The sequence below is a fragment of the Hydra viridissima genome, unplaced genomic scaffold (genome assembly GCF_058129835.1).
Source record: "Hydra viridissima isolate aposymbiotic clone 2 unplaced genomic scaffold, HvirCarnegie_v1 scaffold_6, whole genome shotgun sequence".
In the NCBI taxonomy this organism is placed as follows: domain Eukaryota; kingdom Metazoa; phylum Cnidaria; class Hydrozoa; order Anthoathecata; family Hydridae; genus Hydra; species Hydra viridissima.
Window position 1 is genome coordinate 9,858,825 of NW_028324305.1, and position 24,489 is coordinate 9,883,313.

The 24,489-nt window shown below is 31.4% G+C and overlaps 5 protein-coding genes and 3 pseudogenes across 7 annotated transcripts in view; 1 reads left to right on the forward strand and 7 right to left on the reverse strand.

Moving 5' to 3' along the window:
* The window catches only part of LOC149886947 (uncharacterized), a 202,437-nt gene that overhangs the window by 91,325 nt on the left and 86,623 nt on the right, over positions 1-24,489 (reverse strand). The window lies entirely within an intron of this gene.
* Positions 1-24,489, reverse strand: part of LOC149886949 (uncharacterized) — a 119,780-nt gene that overhangs the window by 63,183 nt on the left and 32,108 nt on the right. The window lies entirely within an intron of this gene.
* LOC149886954 (uncharacterized) overlaps positions 1-24,489 on the reverse strand; it is a 71,192-nt gene that overhangs the window by 14,572 nt on the left and 32,131 nt on the right. The window lies entirely within an intron of this gene.
* On the reverse strand, positions 17-4,309 carry LOC149886957 (uncharacterized; annotated as a pseudogene). Its single transcript, XR_016453347.1, has 4 exons — positions 2,311-4,309; positions 817-2,006; positions 534-695; positions 17-282 (listed from the first exon to the last, which is right to left on the reverse strand). The product of XR_016453347.1 is annotated as an uncharacterized LOC149886957 (transcript).
* LOC149886958 (uncharacterized) lies at positions 3,415-10,572 on the reverse strand (annotated as a pseudogene).
* Positions 4,946-9,388, reverse strand: LOC145195479 (uncharacterized; annotated as a pseudogene). The gene is made up of 5 exons (XR_016453346.1): positions 9,302-9,388; positions 9,008-9,108; positions 5,903-8,710; positions 5,492-5,744; positions 4,946-5,282 (listed from the first exon to the last, which is right to left on the reverse strand). The product of XR_016453346.1 is annotated as an uncharacterized LOC145195479 (transcript).
* On the reverse strand, positions 11,107-12,248 carry LOC149886959 (uncharacterized). Its single transcript, XM_090090399.1, has 2 exons — positions 11,633-12,248; positions 11,107-11,480 (listed from the first exon to the last, which is right to left on the reverse strand). Exons 1-2 carry the CDS (start codon positions 12,216-12,218, stop codon positions 11,107-11,109), a joined length of 960 nt encoding a protein of 319 aa, XP_089946525.1. The 5' UTR covers positions 12,219-12,248.
* Positions 22,550-24,489, forward strand: part of LOC149886960 (uncharacterized) — an 8,803-nt gene continuing 6,863 nt past the window's right edge. The window contains exons 1-2 of the mRNA XM_090091519.1: positions 22,550-23,752; positions 23,901-23,985. The gene's annotated coding sequence lies outside the window, so the exon portion shown is untranslated. The remainder of the gene's footprint in view (positions 23,753-23,900; positions 23,986-24,489) is intronic.

The window sequence follows — 24,489 nt, forward strand, 5'->3', positions numbered from 1 at the left end:
ATGCAATTGCACTGCCAGTTTTATTTCCTTCATTTGTGCTTTTCTGGCATACAGCACAAGGCCAAATGTGTTGATTTTTTTTAGCGTCAATTACTTTATAGACAGTTTTCCATGCATCTGAGGTAAAATATAACTAAATTGATGTAAGAAATTCTAATGCACATTCATCAAGAATTGAGGATGAAATGCAATCTGGTCTTTTTTCTATAGCACTGCTATCAATTAGAGTGCTAGAAAGAGCTTTCTGTACATCATCAGCTTTTAAAATCCAACTAAGCATCACTATAAGAGAACAAACAGATCTTTATTACTAATATTACTAATACCATAGAATTAACTACTAAAAGAAAAATTGAAGTTAAACTTTAATGAATTATTAATGCAAATTTAAAAAATAATTTCACAAATAAGCTCTACCCAAATTAACTTTGTACCCATTTGGTTTTGTTTGCAACTAGATGTTATCAAATATAAAACTATACAAAACAGTATACAGATGTTTACAACATGTAATATAATCATTTTTAACATACTAGCATGTCTTTGAACAGAATCAAGTTTCAAAAAAGGAACTGGAACATCAGAAGACTGTCGGTAATGTTTTTTAGGCAGACCTATAGTTGTAAGTGTAGCACCTTTAGGGCGCCCACATTGGACAACACATTGAGGCAAATGAATCTTCTTTAAACCAGAAACTAAAATAAATGTATAAGATTATATAATTCTTATTCTTCTTATTCTTACATGACTAATACTTTACGTATTTTATTTTCAATAGCAGATAACAATTTCTAAATTTATACTTAACTGTAATACCTCCTTCATTTTCCTCAACTAAACATTCTTCTTGGTGTGGTTTTGTGTTATCCACAACAGATTGTTCTGACTGCACTTTTCTGATTACTTTATCTTTGTTCTGAGGGTTTCCATTCAGGTCTGCTAATTTCTCTAGTTCACTGTGAAACGATTCTTCAACAGTTGATGATGTTGATGTACCCTCTTGTACTCCTGCAATGGAAAAATCCGGAGTTAAGAATATAGAGTCTTTCTCAACAAGTTCATTTACAACCATGACCTTCCCATGTTCCCAACCCTTTTGCAATGCCTGAAGAAGGTTCATTCGCTGTTCAAAAGTATGTCCAGTAGACTCTGATACTAAAGTAGCTAGAAGTGAAGTTGCTTGAAGAGCAAGCTTGAACTTTTCATGCTGAGAAAGTATTTTTTTTCTTGGAGCAGCATGAAGCTTTACACAAGACTCTTCATTTCTGGCAGGTGTACTAAAAACTCGCTGATGTTGACAATAATACTCCCTGGTCCATCTTTCTGTACATAGCTCAGCATCAAACAGATTCATTCCTTGCAACTGGCAAAGAGCAAAGATATGGTGACAAGGCAGACTCATGGACTTGAAAAATATACAAGCACATGAAATAGAAGTTACTTTAAGCTGACCATCACTACTTTTGACTATATAATTATTATGTTCACAAGATAAAAATTTGACTTCGCAACGCAAGGTCATTTGTTTTAACACTAGCTGAAACGCATATGATGTCAGAATTTCTTTAAAACTTGCCTCAGCAGAATTAGGTTCAAACATATCAACATATATTTTTTGCATTTGATAAATAGTTTGGTGGTCTCTTTCATTCCGCATTGAGGTTAATAAAACATAAAATTTATCAAGAAAGTTTTCCAAAGTACTATTAAAGTCAATAACTTCTTTTAGTTTACCATTAAAATTCTCTAAACGGTTATTTGTGGTGTTCATAAAATTTGTACAAGCATAATTTAAACCAAAAACCCACTCATTATGAATGTTGTGCCAGTTATCATTAAAATAATTCACAACTGTGGTAGGTGCTGATGAAATAAATATCCCATAAAAATCATTGTATTGGTCCTCTGACGTTGCATAAGCTAATTTCTTAATGAGTTCAAGACATGATGTTCGTTGTCCACTTGTGATCCCAAGCTTGACAGTAGTAATTTCACGATTGAAAGTTCTTAAAATAAAAGTTAGATCATTTTATTATTTACAAAATACATAAATTTGTAACACTTGAGTTTTATATGAATCATTACATATAAAACGTTTGCATGAGTTGGATATTTCTCATATTGTCATTTTTTCCATTACACACTTTATCAACAGTTGATGTGGTAGCAACTCCCTTGCGGCCTTTTCCCTTAATTGGTGGATGTATGTACAGAGATATCTGCCATCCCCACAAAAACAAGTGACGACATATTGATGATCTAACTATATTAATTGTGCAATTTTACAATACATTTATAAGCTCAAGTTACCTAAGAGTGTGAAATAAGCAAAGTAACAGAGATGCATCTGGAAAAGCAGCACGTAAAACATGTCTCTCTGTCAAGTCTTTGTCTGTCATGATGGGATTAGTCTTTGACCAAGAAACATTGTTTCTCTTAAACGTTTCCACAAACCAACTAATAATTAAAAAAAAGAGTTTATTGTCAATAATTTAGTTTCAAGTATAAGTTATAAAAATATTTTTGTTTGATATGACAGTAACTTAGCTAAACAAAAGAGATACCAATTAAATAATTTCTATGCTACTTATATAATCTAAAAGAGTAAAATATGAGATTCATCTGTAACTGACATCTTTAAACATCACTGGAGGACCATAGGACTGTCCCACAGAGCATATTTCCCCCAGTTGCAATAAGACATTAGAATTTCAGGTTCAAAGTAACAGGACTGAAAAAAATTTTTTTTCCAAATGTCAACTTCTTTAGGTGCTCTAAGTCACCACAGTATAGTTTATAAATTTGACACAAAATGAATTTGAAATGTTTTTTGGAGGCTACCTATCCATGGAAATCAAATATATGTACTGCATGAGAAAAAAAATCAAACCTCAATGTAAGTAAACCTACAGCAGCTACTTCACTTTCACCTGCATCCTCATTTGTAAGTAAACCTACAGCAGCTACTTCATTTTCACCTGTTTAATGATATCAACATTAATTAAAAATATTTCAAATCAAATATACAAATTTATTTTAAAAAAAAAGCAAATAATGAACAATTTTGCAAAATATATTGATAGTATGTACTAAAAGCAAACAAAATGTATAAAGCAACATAATAACCAACACTATCTTCACAAAGTATAATATAAACACGCAGTCGAATTTGTAACAATTTATAAGTTGCATCTATACATATGAACTCTGGATATGCATTGTATGCACTATGCATAAATGTGTCTTGGGAAAAAATCCCTTTTAAATTATTTTCAGAGTCTGTTAAAACTTCAACATTAGCATCTAAAAATAATATAATTATGTTTTTATGTATAAATTCAATGAAATATATAATTATACAAATTCAATGAAACAGTGAACGAAAGAGTACAAAGTTATTTCAGAGATTACTTACTATTTTTCTTTTAATGTTGCAACAAAAGTTCCAATATCATTCCGGGTGTCAGTTTTATGAGATAAAGCAGAAATATTAGATATATCTCTAAGAGTTATTATTTTGCCTGCGGAGTTTATCAACTCTTTTTGCAGCAGTTTTTTGTTAGGTTTTAAATGAATTAACTCTGTAGCTTTTTGAATAGCATAATCAGGGAGTCTTCTTTGATTAGGATACTTCATGGTTATGTGTTTTATCCATATCTTGTAAAACTAAACATTGCCCATCTTCTGATGCTTTAAAATGCAGGTAGAAAGGACAGTTTTTTTTAAAAAGTTCTATAATAATAGTTATAATCAGAATCCAAAATATGTTCTATTTTAGATATATAATAATTTTCATTGAAATAAAATCATTCGCAAATAAAGCCACCTTAAATGTGAGATTTTTTAAGTGAAATTTTACTTGTTTTTTAAGTTTTTTACAGAACAAAATTATCTCTAATACATCAAAAGTTATAAGAGTTTTAGTAACACCCTCTTGAGTGAATATTTTCAAAACAAAAAAACAAAAAAAAAAACAAGAAGCCTTAAAGCTCATCTTGAAACAGCCATTCATAGCTTTTTTTGTTTAAAGTTGTATGCAACTAACCTAGGGGTTTTATGTTATTAAACTTGAGGTATTAGTTACTAGTTGTATGTAACTAAACTTGAAGTATTAGATATTTTTGCTAAAGCACTAAGTGATGATTACTTGCCACATCTAATATTGGATTTTATAAAAAATAGAAATCAGTGTGTAGTTATGATAAATTCTATTCAGACTAGGTAGACGTATTAAGAGTCATTTTTTGTAAGAATCAGGCAGTCAATGGAAGTGACCTTCTCCAAATTGCTTGAATTTTTTATATATTGATCAGAATATAGAAAAAACCTGTTGGGGAAAAAAAAAATTTTCAAAAATGTTTCGTTCACTCGGAATCTGGGCTTAAATTTTTGAGATTTTTTTAAAAATTTTTAGTAATTTAGTTTTTGCCACCTTTGAACCCATTTTTTTGGCAAGGCAAAAAGTTGCACATAGCTTTTGTAGTTAATATCAGACGTAACCCAAAAGCTCTCTCCAAAAAATATAAAAAAGTTGCGTGACACTGTGCGGTTGGCTAATTATCATAGTTCAAAAGTACAAAATCAATCAGTTTTGTCAACTTTTAATCGGAGTTAATTCTAGCGGCGAAGTGTTGCACACAATTTTTCTTTTAGGATTTGAAATTATCAAAGGTATTGAGTCTAAAAATGCAAAGAAAGTTATGTGATACCTAAGGCCTATTAATATATTAAGGCTTGGAAATTGGAAAAAAATGTTTTAGTATACTTACAAAATGAACCATTACGGCAGAGGCGCTTAGTTTTGTAAAAATGTAAACATATCCAACTGTCAATACAAAAAGGTCCTAACATAATAATAAAAAAAATTCGTGTGATTTTTTCACACGCATGATATAACATGAATTAAAAACTGAACAAAAATCTAACATTAAGATAACTATATTGCTAATTAAATAAAACATAAATCAAACATTTAAATGTTTTTCCATTTAAAAATTAGTTTTTCATTTATTAATAGAGTCATTTACACACATTATCCACCACATCACACATAATTTCTACTCTGCTGCAGTAAGTTTCTCTAAGAATAATGATATGACTGTATTATAGTCTTCTTCGGATAATGAATAATCACCACAACCACTGATTAGAAAAGGAGCATTTACTAAACAGATAATTTTATCAGTTTGGTTATTTATCTCCTCGGTAGTAACTGGCCAGCGAAAAGTATTCTTCTCTTGCCCGTTAATCATACAATTAACTCTGATCCCAGTTATAGATACCTAAAAGTATTAGCGCAACATTTAAAATAATATAATAAAGAGTTTATGATTTGTTTAATTTTGCTTACATTCAATAAAACTTGTAAAGTCTTATATAATGTCATTCTGAAAATATTTTTACATTTTATTTATATTCCTTTTATTTTAGAGCACTGTTTTGTAAAACAAAATAAAAACTTGAAACTAATATGTACTTTGAATAATATTACCTCCACAATATATCCAATATTCCATTGTTTTTCATATGCAACAGCAACCCAATCATTCACTTTCCATACAAGACAAATTTCTTTTGCAAGATTGGCGATGTCTTCCTCATATTTATTATCATTTTCATTGTCTCCTGCCAGATTAAAGTCATCATTTTCGCCATAAACTTCTTTGGTATCGTTAACCTGACTATTTTCATTATTTTCTGTTGTCGGTTCTACCAGCTTACCTTTTCTTTTCAGGTTACTAAATCTATAACAATATCAATTGTACATATTTTTAAACATATGTAAACAAACACACAAAATTATAACTTTCACCTAAATTTTAATTTCATATTTGTAAAAGAACTATTTAACAGTCAGAAACATAATCTAATTTGCAAAAGTTTTGATAGCAACAATGCCTACCTTGAAAATAAAGATCTTATCTGTTGGCTAGTTACATATTGATCAGGCGGAAGTTCTCTCCTCAGCTGCATGTGAACCTGCTCAGGGCTCATTTTATTACCTGATTCTTCTCCACGAATAAAGTATTTATACAACAGTTCTTTCTGCTGATTTGAAAATCTAAAAGAACTTCGAACTGGTAATGCCCAACCTTGCAATAGAAAAATGTTCATGCAATGTGGTTTGTCTTTTACGGAAGCACTGTTAGAGGATGAAGAAATTGGCATATTTAGTTGTGAAGTAATTTTCATCTTATGAACAAACGAGTTGCGAACTTTATCCAATGATGTTAATGATTTCGGAACTGTATGAAGACCGGATAGCATGTGTTCTTCTAACTCAGCATCGCTTTCAAATGATAAAGTACAATTCATTTCAGTGCAAAATCTTAATGAATATAATTGCCTGTCACTTCTTTTCTGTTTTTCCTTAAGTGACTTGTTACGCTTAATTGAATTATCTGATTTTTCTGTATGTCAACAACAACTTAATCGAGGGTTGAATTTTAAGATTTCCATACTCTTGTTCAATTCCCTCACCGATATTGAAATAACGCCACATCTTCATACTTTTCTCACCAAACTCAAATGAGTGATAGTTGCTAATGTTCTTAATCTTTGGTCCAGTAACTACAGTTTTATCATTGCTAATTTGAGCAACTGCTACTTTTGCATCTTTAGCGCCAAAACTATAATGCATAGCCTTGTGTATATCTTCAGCAGTCAAAAGATTATTACCAGAGTCAACGTAACTCCTTAAAATTGTCTTTACAACTGCACTCTCCCTGTCACATTGATCTTTTCCACAACAGGGTTCATTATAATCATATCTCAGCAACTTTATATCTCTCTCTTTGCATACATTGTAGATTGCTTCAGCTGAAAGATTTCCCTGATAGCAGCCGGCATTATCAGATTTGGTAAACATTTTCTTGATATGCGGTTGATCAATTCTGAATTGGTCTAAAACTGCAGTGGCTAACGAAACAACATCACCTATTCCCTGATCACACCTATACATTGAAGTAAAGTAAACACGTTTGAATAACTTTCCTGCTATTTTTATGAAGAATATATCCACATGTAAACTCATTTCTTTCTTGCCAAAATACTCTCTTTGGCCCTCTCTGTATCGAACCGGAAGAATTTTTTGACAAAAATCTTTAAGCCAGAAAGCAGTTTCATCGTTTAATTGCTTAAAAGCTTCGATTTTTGCCTTTTTCTGTTGAGAATCTCTCATCAGGTGTTTTATGTAGTTGAATACATCCTTTACTGCAATTTCCAAATCATAAATAGAATCAGCATCGTCAGAATTTTTAATTGTTAGTTCTTTGATCATCTCGATAGCTTTGCACAAATCATAGCAATCGGCACATACCACTTCTGATATCTCTGTGTTGGATTGAAGATTTTTTTCAGATGGATCTGATAAGGCATGTTTTGAGCTATGAGAAGAAATGTTTGAGTCATTGACACTACAATTGGTTTGATAACTTGTTTTCAAATACCTTTTTCCTTTTTCAAGGGCAGCTTCGAGAGATTTAGAACTAAATCTTTGTGTCAATTTTTGTAATGTTTGAAAACCATTCATGCCTGAAGCAGTAACATCATCTAATCCAGCTAAGCTTTTTCGACTTGAAGGTTTTATTGCATGCAATACTTTCCACAAACTTGAATCAGATAATGGTATATAATTGTTTTCACTACAACTTTTTCGATAGAACATGATAGCGTGGCTATATTTTGTCGTCAGTATTGCATGCACTATCTTTTGTTCTTCACCGCTGTCGTATTTTAATTTGGTTATTCCATAAGCAACATCATGCAAAATACCGCTTGTAAATATAAAGTCTAAGAAATGTTCACACTTTGTTTGATCAAGACTAGATCGGACGAATACTTTCTTCTCTGAAAATGCCAACCCTTTATGAGATGCATGCCATTTTCTTGCTGTTTCTATACGATGTTTGGTACACTCAAATGTGTTCATTATAAACTTTTTGGTATACTTGGTATGGTCTAATAATGAGAGGATAACTAACTTTCCCATGGAATCACTTTGCTTATATACTTTCTGAGCACGAATAATTTCAATTGGGAGAGGGCTATTTATTTCATCAACATTTTTACTGTTAAGAAAATCTATAAGTATTTCCTCTTGTCCAGGAGCAACAGCTTCCGCAAATTTTTTCTTTAATAAGTTTTCTAGGCGAACATACTTGCGTTTTAACTTATCTTTAGTAGTATCTTCCAGATATTCGAACTTCCTTTTTAATCTAAATTTTATTGGGCTTGCATTAAGAACCTCAGTTACACTCTCACGGCTTCTTAGAGATTCGTCCAAAATCTCCTGTGAAACATTAATTTCACCGGGATCAAATTCTTCATCTGAAGTAGCAGGTGTCATATATGTTTGTTCTTGTTGTGTTTGTGTTTCTGTACATAAATTGGTGTTTTCGTTGACTCTAGATAAAGCAGTTTCTTGCTTTAAATGGGTAAAACACAGCATTGCACCAACTGAAAATACTTCATTGTATCGCTTTGACATTGATATGACGACATGTATTGGTGACGCCCTTAAAGCGGGAGATTTTTTTCCTTTTATATTTAGATGGTGAGGATGAAAGCATGTTTTTGGAGGACTCCATGCAATACCAAACGTGTACCGGTGAAAAGCACATATTTGTTCATCCTTTTCAAGATTTCTTTTAAGTCTATTTGCAATAAGTCCTTTTTCTTCCCAAATATTATTATCGTTTAATCGCATGACCTAAAAACAATTTTTTAAACAATTATTAAGTGTGTCATTTAAAGCATTGTTTATAATCTGATTCTTCACGAAAAATGTTTACAAGTTTGAAATACGTTGTTGTTATTATTAAGATACAATATTGCAAGAGTGTGATTAATTTAGTGATTATTTATTAAAAGAGTGAGGAATTAATTAAAAGAGCTATTTTTTTTTGTTTAAAGAACTTTGTCTCAAAATCTTATTGCAGAGAAGTTATAAAGTATGTAATTATAAAAATTATATTACAGTCTGCGTAAATTTAAAATACATAATTACCTTTAAGTTGATGAGGTGTTTCTTAACATCAACATCTCCCAGCTGATGAATGTAGAACATTTTGTTTATAATTTTATGTTTTTTGAATGATCCACAATTTCCTTTTGAAAAGCAACAACAGTTTTCATAAAAATATTTGTTTTGTTTCATACTCAACTAAAAACAAGTTCTATTTATGCAGCACCTATTTCTCAATAGCAATGATAAAATATCTACTCTATTTATGCAAATTTTAAAGATCGTTAAAATAAAGTTAAGACATTTTTATGGTAAAGTAAACAACCGCCCACTAACTTGTTTCTCCACAATCGTGATATCAGCGATTCTTCTTCCATTCGATCACCACAAGTTATTTGGTTATGACGTAAATTTAAATAATTCACTTCTGATCATGTATTTTTTTCTATTATTATTTATTTCAATTGTTATGATTTCTATATCATAGTCAGAAACGCTTAAATTTTTTCTTAACATTACGTGCAATGTTTTGTGTAATGCTAAATGCTAATTTTGGATGATAGAAATTTTATTGTGAGCGAAAACCTCATCTGTGTGTCCAAAAAAATATCTCTTCGTACTTAATCATTTTTAACAATTTGTACCTTTATTTTTAACTTAATATCTAAAGATCACACGAATTTTTTTTATTATTATGTTAGGACTTTTTTGTATTGACAGTTGGATATGTTTACATTTTTACAAAACTAAGCGCCTCTGCCGTAATGGTTCATTTTGTAAGTATACTAAAACATTTTTTTCCAATTTCCAAGCCTTAATATATTAATAGGCCTTAGGTATCACATAACTTTCTTTGCATTTTTAGACTCAATACCTTTGATAATTTCAAATCCTAAAAGAAAAATTGTGTGCAACACTTCGCCGCTAGAATTAACTCCGATTAAAAGTTGACAAAACTGATTGATTTTGTACTTTTGAACTATGATAATTAGCCAACCGCACAGTGTCACGCAACTTTTTTATATTTTTTGGAGAGAGCTTTTGGGTTACGTCTGATATTAACTACAAAAGCTATGTGCAACTTTTTGCCTTGCCAAAAAAATGGGTTCAAAGGTGGCAAAAACTAAATTTCTAAAAATTTTTAAAAAAATCTCAAAAATTTAAGCCCAGATTCCGAGTGAACGAAACATTTTTGAAAATTTTTTTTTTCCCCAACAGGTTTTTTCTATATTCTGATCAATATATAAAAAATTCAAGCAATTTGGAGGAGGTCACTTCCATTGACTGCCTGATTCTTACAAAAAATGACTCTTAAAAAAATTGTAATTGGTTTTTTTGACATTATCCTGCAAAAAAACAAACAATAACTTACGAGCTTTTACGTATTCCCTCGCCACTATATTTAAATTTTTGACCACCATGTATACAACAATACTGAAATAGTATTTAACAGCAGCTTTCTTTGGAACAGATTTTCTAGCAGCCTCAATAGTTCTAGCATCTCTAATCCATAACTTAACAAAATTAGTATCTTCATACTTTTTAATAGCTTCTTTTAACAATAAAAATGATGAAAAGGATTCAGAGGAAGTAAAAGCGATTGCCATTTTCACTATATGATATATAACACTTCGAATTGTTTTGACACCTGAAATTATTTTTTCTACCGAAATTTCTTAAAATTATTTATTCTAACGAAAGCGTGTTTTATTGGTTGATTTGACACGTGAAATTCTTAGCCAATGAAACAGACTTTCGGTAGGATAAGAAATTATTTTTGGCTGCCGACTTTTGGTAGGCTATCCAGAGACTGGAATTACCGAAAAACGGTACCTTCGGTAAATTTTGGTTCCTAATTTGATAAGGAACCGATAACTTCGGTTCTTTTCGATTCCTTATTTTAGGCAAGATTCGAAATTTCGGTAAATTTCGATTCCTTATTTTAAGAAAGAATCGAAATTACGGTAAATTTCGATTCCGATTCTGATAAAGAACCGATAACTTCGGTTCTTTTCGATTCCTAGCAGGAATTTTGGAATTGCTAAGAACCGCTAAGAACCGAAATTGGAATTTTGGTTCCAATTTTGGTTCTTAGTGGTTTTCGGTTCTTTCGGAAATATTTATAAGAATCGAAATTATTATTAATAAAAATGAATATCTACCTTTAGAGGAGGCTCTGATGGTCCTGCCAAAGTTGGTGCATCATTTCCATAATTTTCCATGGCCATTCTCTCAAAATCATCCATATCTTCATCTAAGTTTGGCTGTGCAGAAGGTAATGAAGCCTCATAAGCCTCATTGTATTCTCTGGTAGTTGGATGATTGTCTACCAGTTGGTCTATTATTCCATCTAAATGATCTTTGTTGCCCTTGATTAACGTGATAGAATAACCTCTATAAAATGGATCAAACACACTTGCAAGATTAAAGTGATTAACTTCAGTGCCTTTATCTGGAATTCTAGTTTCCAAGTATTCTATAAACCTGGTCATTGCATCTTTAGCAATTCTTGAACCTGGAAAAGAAAAAAATATATAAATAATCTAAATTGCATAATTTGTTGATAATTATTCAAAAGAATTGAAAGAATCGAAAGAATTGAAATTTGTTGATAATTATCGAAATTATTAGTAAGAATCGAAAGAATCACAAAAAAATATTTTTTACCTGAAGTATTTTGTGTAACTGTCCTATGGCACATAGTAATCAATGAAAAGAGGTGTTGCTGGATCTTGTGAACTGTAGGTGTTTTATCTGAGGACCAAATCTCTGAGTATTCTTGACATTTTGCAAAGAAAGGATGAAGTTCTGCAATTACTTGAAAATCTTCATCACTTGGTATAAGTATTGTCAAGTTTGCATTCAGGCTGTTATCTCTGACAGACTTCAAACCTTGCTCATTTCTTAACACTGACTTGAACAGCATTGCATTTGAATTCCATCTTGTTTGCACTGGTTGGATTAGCTTGATTGGATTACACCCTAGAGATTCACATTCTTGTTTGATTTCATACCAATCCTTAGTGCTTTGATGTGTCCTTTGAGCAAGTCTCTTGCACTTATCAACAATTACCTTAACCTCACCATTTTCTAATGTGTCTTTCAAACAATTGTTCAACATGTGATCAACACACACCAATTGCTTGTCCAATAAAGTTGATAAACTGACAGCTGCCTTCATGTTAGCTGCACCATCAGTCACACATGTTCTTTCTAGGTCAGGCCTTGCCAAGACTTCATATTTTGAAATCATAGTGTCTAATCCTTTGGCAAGTAAAGGACCTGTTTTCCTATTTAAATGAGTCTGGTAATCCAAACTGTACTTTTTCAACTCAAAATCACTGTTGATGCAATGGAGTGTGAGAGATTCAAAAGGATCACCATTTTTTGCAGTCCAACCATCTGATGTAAAAGCTACACTTTCACATTATAAAAATAGATTTCTAACATTAGTTTCATCAAAATCAAGCCCGAATTGGTAAATTGAGAAAAAAAAAATTTTCTGCATGGTGATTAGATAATGGCAGTGGCTTTGAAAGTACTTTAATTGCGAACAAAGCAAAGTGGCATAAACCCTGCAGAATTTTTTACTATTCCACTGAACTCAATCGAGCAGCTAAACGTTTTTGTTGCGCATCCCTAGCTGCAGAGGGTGAATCTTTATTAATTGAACCCCAGGCACTCAATGTTGAGCACAGTTCATTCAGGCGATCAATTTCAAGTGATGAGAAAATCAAATTTGGTTTACACACAACCGGTTTGTTTTATTTGTGATACCAGTGATTCAAAAGACTCATTGCGCAGCATCTGTACCACAAATTTGGATATTAAAGTCCGTGAGTGTGCTATTACCTTGGGTGGTTCTACATTATTGACCAAGTTGAGAGACACAGATTTAATTGCTCAAGACGCTAAGTGTCACACTAAGTGTCTCAATGACCTGTACGACAAAAAACGTGCTTTTAATAGACCCATGCGTGCTGAAACGCAGCAAGTAGAAGTTGAAGTTGACTGCGAACATGGTGTTGTTTTGCTTAGTTGATCGTTTGCATTGAAGAAACAAGATCAGAAATGGTATTACACCCATCTTCAAACTAGCTGATCTAGCTAGACTTTATGCTGATCCCTAGACTATATGCTTGTCCCAACTAACTGAAAATAGGCTACATACACCAACTTAGCGTATGCATAGCACACGTTTGAAAGAAAAACTACAAGCCCGTTTTCCTAACATGCATGCACAACAGGAAGATTGAGATGTTTTACTTATTTTGAATTGTGACATTGGTCCAGCACTTCTTAAAGCCTGTCAATATGACTGTGATCGTGATGCAGTGTGTTTGTCAAGGGCTGCGCAGATTATACGCATCCAATATGGATGACGCTTCCTAAAGCTGATAAATACTGTCATTAAATTAGTGTGGATGTAAGACAGGTTGTACAACACGCCGCTGTAAATGTGTTCGTAACAGCTTAAAATGTACTGCTCTTTGCAGTTGTCAAGGCGAGTGTACCAGAGATTGAAATGTAACAATTTATAGATTAATATTAACTAATATGCTTATTAAAAGTTATTTTGGCTTCTTAGCTGCTTTAAACTTTTTTATTGAGTAACAAGTTTTTTAGAAATATTTATTAAAAAAATTAAGAACTTTTTTTTTTTTTTAAATGGGGGAGGCAGGGGGGTGGGGTATTTCTTGGGCAAGAGGGCAGTGCCCAAGCCCCTTTCCCACTCATTAGTGCATATGCGATCAATGTATACTTTGAATGATCTACCATTCCTTAAATTTTGTCCAAGATTAGTTAAGCGGATTAAAATTTAATAAGGTTTTTATAAATCCAAGATGGCGGTAACTGCCATCATGAATTTAAGACAGTTCTGATCATGCTATGCTTTGCCACCATATCTTAAAATGATCAGCATAATTTTTTGAGTTATTGGTGAAAATTTCATGCTTTTATCCCCTTTTGCACAATTTTAGTCATTTTTAATGCTAATCTGCTGCACTAATAATTCTCCGAAGAAAATTGCTTGTGATGCAATGGTTAATGATTATTCTAAACGAGTATTAGAAATGGTTGTTCAAAGGGAATTAGTTTTGTAACTATCATTAACTAGAGTTTTTTTATATAATTCTCCTAAGGGAATTGCTTGTGATGCAATCGTTAATGATTATTCTAAACGCTTATTAGAAATGATTGTTCAAAGGGAATTGATTTCGTAACAGTCACAACAGTTATTTTAATTTAATTAATTGTGTGATATCGCATTCATATTTTAATTTCTCTTCTGGTATCGTTACTTTAATTAAATCACTCGTGGTATCGTAATTCTCGCTTTGTTCTGTGTTCAACATTCAACAACTAAACTTTAGTTTAAAACAATTAAACATAAGTATACTTTAGTTATTAAAGAAAATTAATCTTCATTCGTTATGCCTTTTACAACATCTTTAATCTGGGATTATTTCAAGAAATATATAGGTAAGCACTACTTATTAAGTATTTTTTATATTTATCTCAAAAGGTGATTGCTGGCAATGTCGGGAAGTAATTCTAAAATTTATTTTTACTTTCAAAAAACTTAACTTTTTCGTGGCCAAGTGGATAAAGTTATGGCGTATAAGTACGGAGTTCTAGGTTCAAGTCTTTCATGAGAGCTTAATTTTTTTAAACTAAAAATGTAGGTTTTTTTTACATTTTTACGTCACAACTATTCTTGTTTATTAACTATTAAGATTTAAAAAAAAATTGATTTAATTGGTGGAGTAATTCATAAATTGCAAAGCACAATGTGCTAAATTGATAGCCAGGTTGTATGCCGGCCCACTCTGAATTTGTTTTTGTTTCATACAAATTGTAAAAAAAAAAAAATTAAATTCACGCCTATCAAAGGGTCTTTTTTTGGTAATAATATTTATGAAATTATTTAACTCTTTTGACATTTTTTAGAGGTAAAATCTACAGTAAATGCCCCCAAAACTTACTTTTGCCTCAGTCCTCAAGTGAGTTCGAAGCGCCCCGGCTCTGTTGTTTTTTATAAAAATAAAATAATAATAAAAAAGTAAAACCATTTTATTCAATATTAAACTGTATTTTACATTTTCAGGAGAATCTGCTCTGGTTAAAACTTGTGGAAATAAGCTTGCAACAAAGCAAGCAAATACTACTGGCTTACGAAAGCATATTCAAACACAACATAGGAAGTTATTCATCGAACTTCAAAAAAAAGAAGACGAGCGGAGATCACAAGTAGATGAAGAACTAAACGTAATCGAGGCAGGTGCTTCTGGATCCGCAAAAGATGTAGCCTTCAAAACTCTCACTCTCCCGAAGAAGGCGGTTACAAAAAAGTGGCCACTTCAAGATCGGCGTCAATTAGAAGTTGATCATGACATTATTACTTTGATTGCTACTGAGTGCTTGCCGTTTAGTTTTGCTGATTCTGAAAATTTTAAAAGGTTTATGAACAAAATATTACCAAATGCCACAATAAAACATTCAACGACTTTCTCAAAAAATAAACTCCCTCAGCTTTACCATACACTGAAGGTAGTAATGCATGAAGTTATGGAAAAAGAGCTCATAGATCTTAATCAGGTTGCCATAACCACCGATCACTGGACATCAAGGGCAAATGATTCATACATGTCTGTGACATTACATTACATCTCGTCAGACTTTGCCCTAAAGAAATTTACATTAGAAGTGTGCCTATTCAAAGAGCGACACACTGGTATCAACATTGCAAAAGCACTTGATAACACACTCTCATACCCTGAATCATTAAAAAAAATACCCAATAAACTGTGTGTTATTGATCAGGCATCAAATATGGCATGTGCTCTAAACAACAGTGTGTCTTTAATAACTAAAGAAGAAGGTTCTGTTACATGCAGTGATCACAAACTCAACACTGCACTTCAAAGAACAGTTGAGGGTACCCCGGAACTGAAAGATACTTTTCTTAAAGCCAGCTCACTTACTACCAGGCTTCATAAATCGACAGCCTTCAGTGCTTCGTTGAAAGATGCTTGTTCTAGGTTAGATGTGAGTTATCTCAAAATACCCTCCACAGTAACCACGAGATGGAACAGCCATTACGATATGCTGCACGTCATGCTTCGACTGAAGGTTCCACTCATATACTTACGCGATACAGAAGGTGATGATTGGAAGAAAACCGTACCTACAGATGAACAGAAGATAAAAAAACTGATAATTCTTTAACAGATTTAAGCACTGGAACAATAGCTCTTTGAAGCTATTGTTCCAGTGCTTAAATCTGTTAAAGAATTATCAGTTTTTTTATCTTCTGACACAGAGATCCGAATTGACATGTCACTGTGGAAAGTAACAGCGCTCATCAACTTCGTCGAGAAAGAAAAAAATAATTATGTTACTCATGGAAACAACAAGTTAGTAGAAAAATTCTTAGAGGACTTATTATCAGAACTAAATAAGAGATTCCCAGACAAAGGCCGTAAATTACCCGCATTTGCACTAGGACATTAGCTTCATCCATTTTTTCGTGGACATCTTCTTGATGTTGACGATGAAAATATTCAAAAACTGGTTGAAAACCATCCCACAACCAAAGAATACTTTGAGAATTCTTCATTGTCTGTCTCAAGCTCCAGTAATAACAACGGTAGTAACGATTCCATTGCTGATAATGCACAAGGTTAGGAGGAAAATGAGTACAATATTATTTTAGCAAAGTATAAGGAAGATACTAATTCGCATCATATACACGAAAACCCTCCTATTAAACTTGAAATGGAAAAATACCAAAAAACAATAAGATTCAAAAATGCAGGAAAAACAGACACCTTAGCATGGTGGAAGCAGCATGCAGCGGAACTTCCTATCCTTTCGGGTGTTGCAAGATCTTGGTTTGCAACTCCACCAACCTCTGCATCATCTGAAAGAGCATTTTCTGCTTCTGGCCTTGTCATCACTGATCGTAGATACAATCTCGATAGTGACAAGGCAGATAAGCTTGTATTTATAATGCAGAACTATTCCGCTCTTGAAAATTACATTAAAAAATGGCCCATCGAACAAGAAAATGAAAGTGATATAGAACATGAATCAGACTTATCTTTGCCAATATTAATAGAAGAAAATCCTAAAATACCAACTAAAGTACGGCAAAGGAAAAAACAACGAATGGACGATAGCCAAAGTATTGTAGATTATTAAAAAACAATAACTAAATCTCTAAAAAGCAATTGTACTGGTATTTTGTTTATAAAAAATTCAATAAGTCACATTTTAATTTTTTGTTTTTTTGTTTTATTGAGAGTCTCGATTCGAGACCATGCGATACTATACGATTCTTTTTATTATCGGTATCGTTTGGTATCGAAGCGATACTGATAGTATCGACATTGGAACATAAGCGATACCACACGATACGAGACCTTCCTTCTCGGTATCGAGTGGTATCGAACCGATACTGATAGTATCGACATTAGTATATAAGCGATACCACGCGATACGAGACCATTCTTCTCGGTATCGACTTCTACGATACCGATTATCTGGTGTCTGCTATCCACGGCGTTTTTTATTTGTTATGGGAAAAAAAGATCTAAGAAAAAAATTAGATGTTACAGGATATTTAAAAATATGTGTTTGAGAGAAAATCAGTTCTTTAGCAATTAAAGCTTTAGCATTAACAGTTTCTCATGGCAATTAAAGCTTTAGCATTATTTTAACATTAATTTTTCTCAGTATTTATTGTAAAATCAAGTTTTGTTTGCTATATATATTATTGCTATATATATTATATATATATATATATATATATATTGCTGAAATTTTAAGGATTTATTTGTTGCATATATATACATTCACCTTACCAAAATAATTTATGTCAACGAACCGGTTCAAAAATTAGAATGTATTTTAAACTTTTTTAGGTTTTCTGGTATTGGATCATCTTAAAACAGTTTGGAAATGTTAAAATATTTTATTTGTATTGCCTTTCAGATGGTGAGATCAATAAAACACCACCGAGAGGGGTAAATGGGACGAGGAAACTTTAAAAAGTGTTTCAGATGAATTGGGGATACCCAGGATAACTCTACACGACCGACTAAAGATGAAATGCGTATTTCAACGGTTCAAAAACCCGGTAAGATATTAGAGAGCTTACGATAAGAAAACTGCAACGGCAACTTCTACAATTTATGACAAATATTTAACACTAGGCATGCGCAATGGATGGGATTCCCTGAAATGCCGTTTTAAAACTTTTTATGCAACGTCAAAACGCTGAAATTCGTGTTTTCTGAAAACGGCTTATAAATGGATTAAAGTAGCACTTGCTCCAAAAGTGTAACAAAGTAATTTTTTAATTTCTGATACAAATTTAAGATATATACATAAGTATAAATGTATATATATATATATATATATATCGAGTATCATATCGAGTAGTCTACATGGGTAGGAGAATCGTTTTAAAAAAATACACAGTGCTTCTACCGGAGTAACTTTTAACCCATTATAACATACAAACTCTTGAGGTAGTTGAAGTACATTGAGTAAGCGATATATATCACTACGTAGAAATCTAAATTCACTTTTGCATTCATCATCAGACATGATTTCTAAACAAAATTGCTTATAACACTAAAACGGTAAATCTGGATTCTTAGACGAATTAAATTTGTACAGTAGTAAATATTCCTCGTCGTCTATGATATTTGATTCTAATGCAAGCAATAAACTATTTCTAACATTTCTTAAAGGAGCCATTTTTAAATTTCTTTTTTGTTTATTTCAAGATGTTTTCTTTTTTTTTGAACCAGAAATTCGTAACTAATTTTATTTGAATACCGCAACTGCTAGTCGCAACCGCTCGATCCAGACCTTTGTCGTCTCCGTTGCCGTTGCAGTTTTCATATCGTAAGCTCTCTATTAGCACCAAAGGGCCAACATCAGGTGAGATCCGTTGCAAGCTGGGAGCGGGGGAGAAACATTATGGTGGTCTGTGCTGTCAGTGCTTCTGGAGGATTCATCCCACCAATGTTTATCTATCCCCGGAAGCGGATGTCTCCACAACTAGAAAGAGGAGGGCCTCCGGGAGCCATCTATACATGCTCTCGCAACGGCTGGTCAAACGAAAACCTCTTCCAAGATTGGCTAAAACATTTCAAGGACAACGCTAAACCAACAATAGAAGATCTGGTGCTATTGGTGTTGGACAATCACGGCAGTCACAAATCTCTAGAAAGTTATGAATTTTCTATACCGCCCCATACGTCCCATAAGCTACAGCCTTTGGATTTATCATTTTATGGGCCTTTGAAAAAAAGCATTCAACATACAGTGTGACAGATTATTAAGAGCTAACCGCTTCCAGAAAATAACAATTTACGACATTGCTTCCATCTTTAACGAAACATACATGAATGTCGCAACAATGGAGAAAGGGGTTTCAGGATTCGCTGCATCCGGTATTTTCCCTTACAAGCCAGAAAAATTCAGTGATGTGGATTTTATCTGCGAGAACACGATTCAACAACCAGTCATAATCGACCACGAAAATGTTGATGAACCACCCAACATGGAATTTATTCTAGATATCAATCTGTCTGCCGCTAAGCACCCTGAGACCACCAATGAATCGGCTACTGAAACTCGACAGCATTCAGGGCATCAGAAGGTTGTGCGTGAGAAAACTGCTTGCTTGAATTTAACAGGGATTTATGCTAATCCAGAAGCTGGTTCTTCAAAGCAGGACACAGTTCTAAAAGCTGTTCCAAAACCCTCCCAAAGCCCAACATATTTCAAAGAAACTCTGGAATATTTGTCACCCCTTCTATCTTTGTCAACAGATAATAAAGATCATTGCAATAACAGAAAGCAACAATCCATAATCATGACAGGAACCCCTATGAAAATAGTTTTTGAAGAAGCTAAAAAGAAAAAAGAAATTAAAGATGTAAAAGCCAAGCTTAGACTAGAAAAACTTATGGATAACCCTAAGGTGATTACTAAAGTCAAACTTAAACACTTGAAGAAAAGGTCTAGCAATTTTGGAAAAATCGTAAAAACTAAAATGAACACCCATTCTAAAAACAAGTCCGCAGCTAAAAGAAAAACAACAAAGAAGAGGTGTCGTAGACAAATTTCTTTTGAAGAATCAACTTCTGAGGAAGATATTGATGAAACTAAACTATGTGATAATGACGAGCTTGACGACGGGATTGATTTATTTTCAAAGGACACTGAGATGTGTCTACTTTGCGGTGAATATGGAAAAAAAAGAACTCTGGTATCGTTGTGTCTATTGTAGAAAATGGGCGCATGCAGATTGTAGCGATTATGATTCCCCTGAAAACTATATTTGTGACTTTTGCACTACTCATTAATCTTCAATTTGAAGAAGGTTTTTTTTGTATCTCAAAGAGTTAACCTGTCTTACTTTGTTATTATCAATTATATACTATGTTTACTTACTCTATGTAACAATAAAACATGTTTGGTAAAATAATTGTCTTATTAATTACTAATGTCGGTATTACCCCAAAGTGGTGTCGCAATTACCCCGGTGGCTTGGGAAATACCGACACTGTGCACTGTGTACACGAAAAACATTCATGTAACATTTGTAATGTAAATAATTTTAAAACATTACATTATAATTTGCTGCAGAAAATTGGGACAAAGATTTAGGTACTTTCACCAAAATCGTAACTAATCTAGAAAAAATTATAAAAATCAAATTGTGTTAAGGTATCGGCATTTCCCCGGTCTACCCTACTAACTTTGGAAAATTTACTACATAAATGTTGTCAACACTAATCTTGTTAAAAAATGAACGTGATGAAATTTAATATTATTTGGTGATGAAATTCTTCCAATAGCATTTTGTGTGATTGCTCAGAAGTATAGTATAACAATAAAGAATAACGAATGATATTTGCAGAGTAAACTGGCATTTTCTGATAAGTTTTTAATTTTTTAAAAAACTGAAGAATATTTTATTATTTGAGATTGTAAGCTAGAAAATTTAAAAAGTGAAATAACAGTTTTATTAAGGATTTATTTTCGAAATGTTTAGCACAAATAACGAATGATAGTGTGGACACCCAGTTTATCCTAATTACAAATTTTATCTATTTATTCGTAAGTCTTCATTTAAAGGAAAAGCAAATACTGGAATCTCATTTTTTGAATAGTTTGAATGACAAATATCAACACAGAACTTGTTTCAATCATGTTTCATTTTACTCTTAACAAATGACAAATTTTTTAAACATTTTATTTCTCCTAATAAAACCCAATAATAACTAGGTTTCTTTTGTACAAAGCTTATATAAAGTTCCATATAACTTAAATTTAAGAAGATATTGTCCTAATTTGTTTTTTGTTTTTTTTTTTGTTATAGAAAAAAAAATTAGTTTCAAAATTATTTGCAGATCTTGCATCAGGGTGCCATACTAAAACATACAAGTATATTATGTTTATTAAACATAGTAACAGAAAAAATCAAAATAGGCTCAACAATACACATCAAAAATTGCAGTTTAAAAATGCTACAACGCTTTTTTACAAGATATGCTACTATTATCAAATTAACAACTACATAGTGTATGCTATTGTTAGCCATTCCAGACGATTTTTTTATAATTCAAATAAACATATATAATTTATATCATTGTATAGAGCTTGACTTGACTTAAAAAATGAGGGGTCATTCGGCCTTTGAAGTTAAGCGGATCTAAAGTTATTGAATTTTTTGTAGTGCAAAAATTGATGATTTTTTGACGAAAGGTATAGGGCTTAAGTATGGAAAATTTGCAATGTTATGGCACCGAAAAAGAGAGATTTTTGGATCATATTGACTTTTGAATAACTTTTGAACTGTTATTACATTTGACTTGATATTTTCCATATTGATTCAACAACTATAAAACAACAAAATACCAACAGAAAAAAAATTTAATTCTGTTGGGATTGCCCAGAATCGTCTATTTTACAGACTGAGGGTTTTTAATTATTTACTTAGTTCTGGTGTCATATTGACTCTTGAATAACTCTTGAACCGTTATTACATTTGACTTGAAATTTTCCATATTGATTTACCAACTATAAAAAAATAAATTGCCAAAATATTTTTATTTAATTCTGTCGGGATTGTCCAGAATCGTCTATTTTACAAACTGTGGGTTTTTAACTTATTTACTTAGTTTTGGTGTCATATTGACTCTTGAATAACTTTTGAACCATTATTACATTTGACTTTAAATTTTTTATGGTGATCCAACAACTATAAGCAAATAAAATACCACAATTTTTATTTTAATCTGTGCGGACTGCCCAAGTTCATCTATTTTACGCAAAACGCGAGGTAAGAATTATTTTGTTCTATTTTCCATTTTAAAAGTTGGGAGAAAATGAGTTATTAATTTTAGTTAGTAATAATAACTTTTAAAATACGCATTATTTTATAAATTTTTTTTCAAATAATTTGCTTAAACATAAATTATTTAAAGCAATAATTTATGTTTAAGCAAATAAGTAAAAAGTTATTATTTTTTTAAAAATTAAAGCTAAAACTTTAAACAATTTTTACTTTTAGAAAAAATCAAAAACTTTCTCCCAACGTTAAAACTTGGAGATAGAACATAATGATTCTTACGTCGCGAAAATCAAAACAAAAAACGTCATAAAATATGCGAAGGAATATAGATATATATATACATAATTTCTATCTACAAATCCTTAGAACCAATTCTTCAAGAAAACATAAATAAATACTTGTTATAAAAAGAGGAAAGACTAAACTTGCAATTTCCACCTGGACACTTTTAAAAAAAACTTTTTTTTTTAAAAAAAAATTAACCTTGAAGTTTTGAAACGCTAAGAACTAAAAATTTATGTATAAAAGTTAAAAAGTGTCCACATTCCATTAGATTCCTCATCCCTTTTTTAATATATACGGAAAGTTTTATAAAAATTGGATGTGTTTTACTAAGGTACTAAGAAATTTTGCACATATTAAAAACTAAATAAATAGTATAGCAGATATTGTTTTTTTTAGTACATGTACCAAACAAAATGTAAACGTTTTTATAGATTAAACAGGATATACCTTGTTATAACAAATGAAAATGACATTTTTATAACGAAATTGTTAAAAAAGCGCGTTTCTTAATTTCTCCTTTATTTATCTGAGTGAAGTTAAGATTAACAAATTAACATTAAGATTAACATTAAGATTAACATTAAGATTAACATTATTAACATTAACAAAACAACTTTTCTGTTTTTACTTACGATCTTACGAATCCTTTAGGATATCCTAAAGGATAATATAAGAATATTGCCATCCTACAAGACTTATAAGTTTTCTGTAAGATAGTCAACTAGGGAAGACCATTGAATGTTTTTCTGTAAAACCAAAAGTGCAATTTAGTAATATTTTATTCCTATATAAAGGAGATTGCGGAGTATGGATTTTTTCTATTTTTGTTTACATTTTGTAGCAGAGTAACTTATTGTGTAATTTCTGTACTGTGTTACTGAGTAAGATGTTGTATGCAATTGTTGCATTCGATGAAGAAAACAATACAGATTACGTACCACTAATTTGGTTAGTGAATGCTATGAGTGAATATGTGTTATCAATAATTTCCTCTAGAAATTCTACAGATTTTTATTGGCCTTGCTGGACAAATATGAAAAAAATAGACTAAGCTAAATCAATATGTCAAGAACCAGAGGTTGGATGGCTTAGGTTTTCAGGAAGAATTTTGTCAACTGAAGGTAGTTTATATAATATTCTCAAAGATAGTAAAGAAATAATTTTGATAATTATTTATAAATTTATTTAAGCATTTAATCATAATTATTGAAATTTGAAAATGAAATTTTGATACATCAATAATTATTATAAGTACTTTTTAAAATTTAGACACAGAATCTGAAGCAAAAAAAAAATGCAGATATGCAGAAGATACCTCAAATGTTGATGAAGTATATCAAAACCAAAAATATAGGTATATAAAGTTACATAATTTTAATTTAACATACAAAAGATGTTTATGTTAGTGTTATTCCGCTTATGTTTATGTTACTGGCTTAAAACTTGTATGAAATATTAAAATTTCAAAAAAAAAAAAAATACTTTTGATTATTAGCCAATCCATTAGAGATAATCAAGAAAAGCCTTTTGAGAAAAGTGATTAAGATATTGTTTTAATATTTGTTTTAATAATTGTTATCTATTATGCTAGGTTCCAATTCCAAAACAAAGTCTGACTTATCCAGGGTTCAACTTAACAGGATATATATATATATATATATATATATATATATATATATATATATATATATATATATATATATATATATATATATATATATATATATATATATATATATATATATATATATATATATATATATATATATATATACAGTGGTGGGCCATCACATTAGGACCAGCTGTAATTTTTTGTAAATATTGTGTAAAAATAAATTTTTTGGCAAAAAGAAAAATA

Coding starts and splice junctions, on each gene's coding strand:
- LOC149886959 (XM_090090399.1), bottom strand. CDS start 12,218: ATGATTTCAAAATATGAAGTCTTGGCAAGGCCTGACCTAGAAAGAACA. Junction 11,481..11,632: donor AGTTACACAAAATACTTCAG/GTAAAAAATATT, acceptor TTTCTTTTCCAG/GTTCAAGAATTGCTAAAGAT.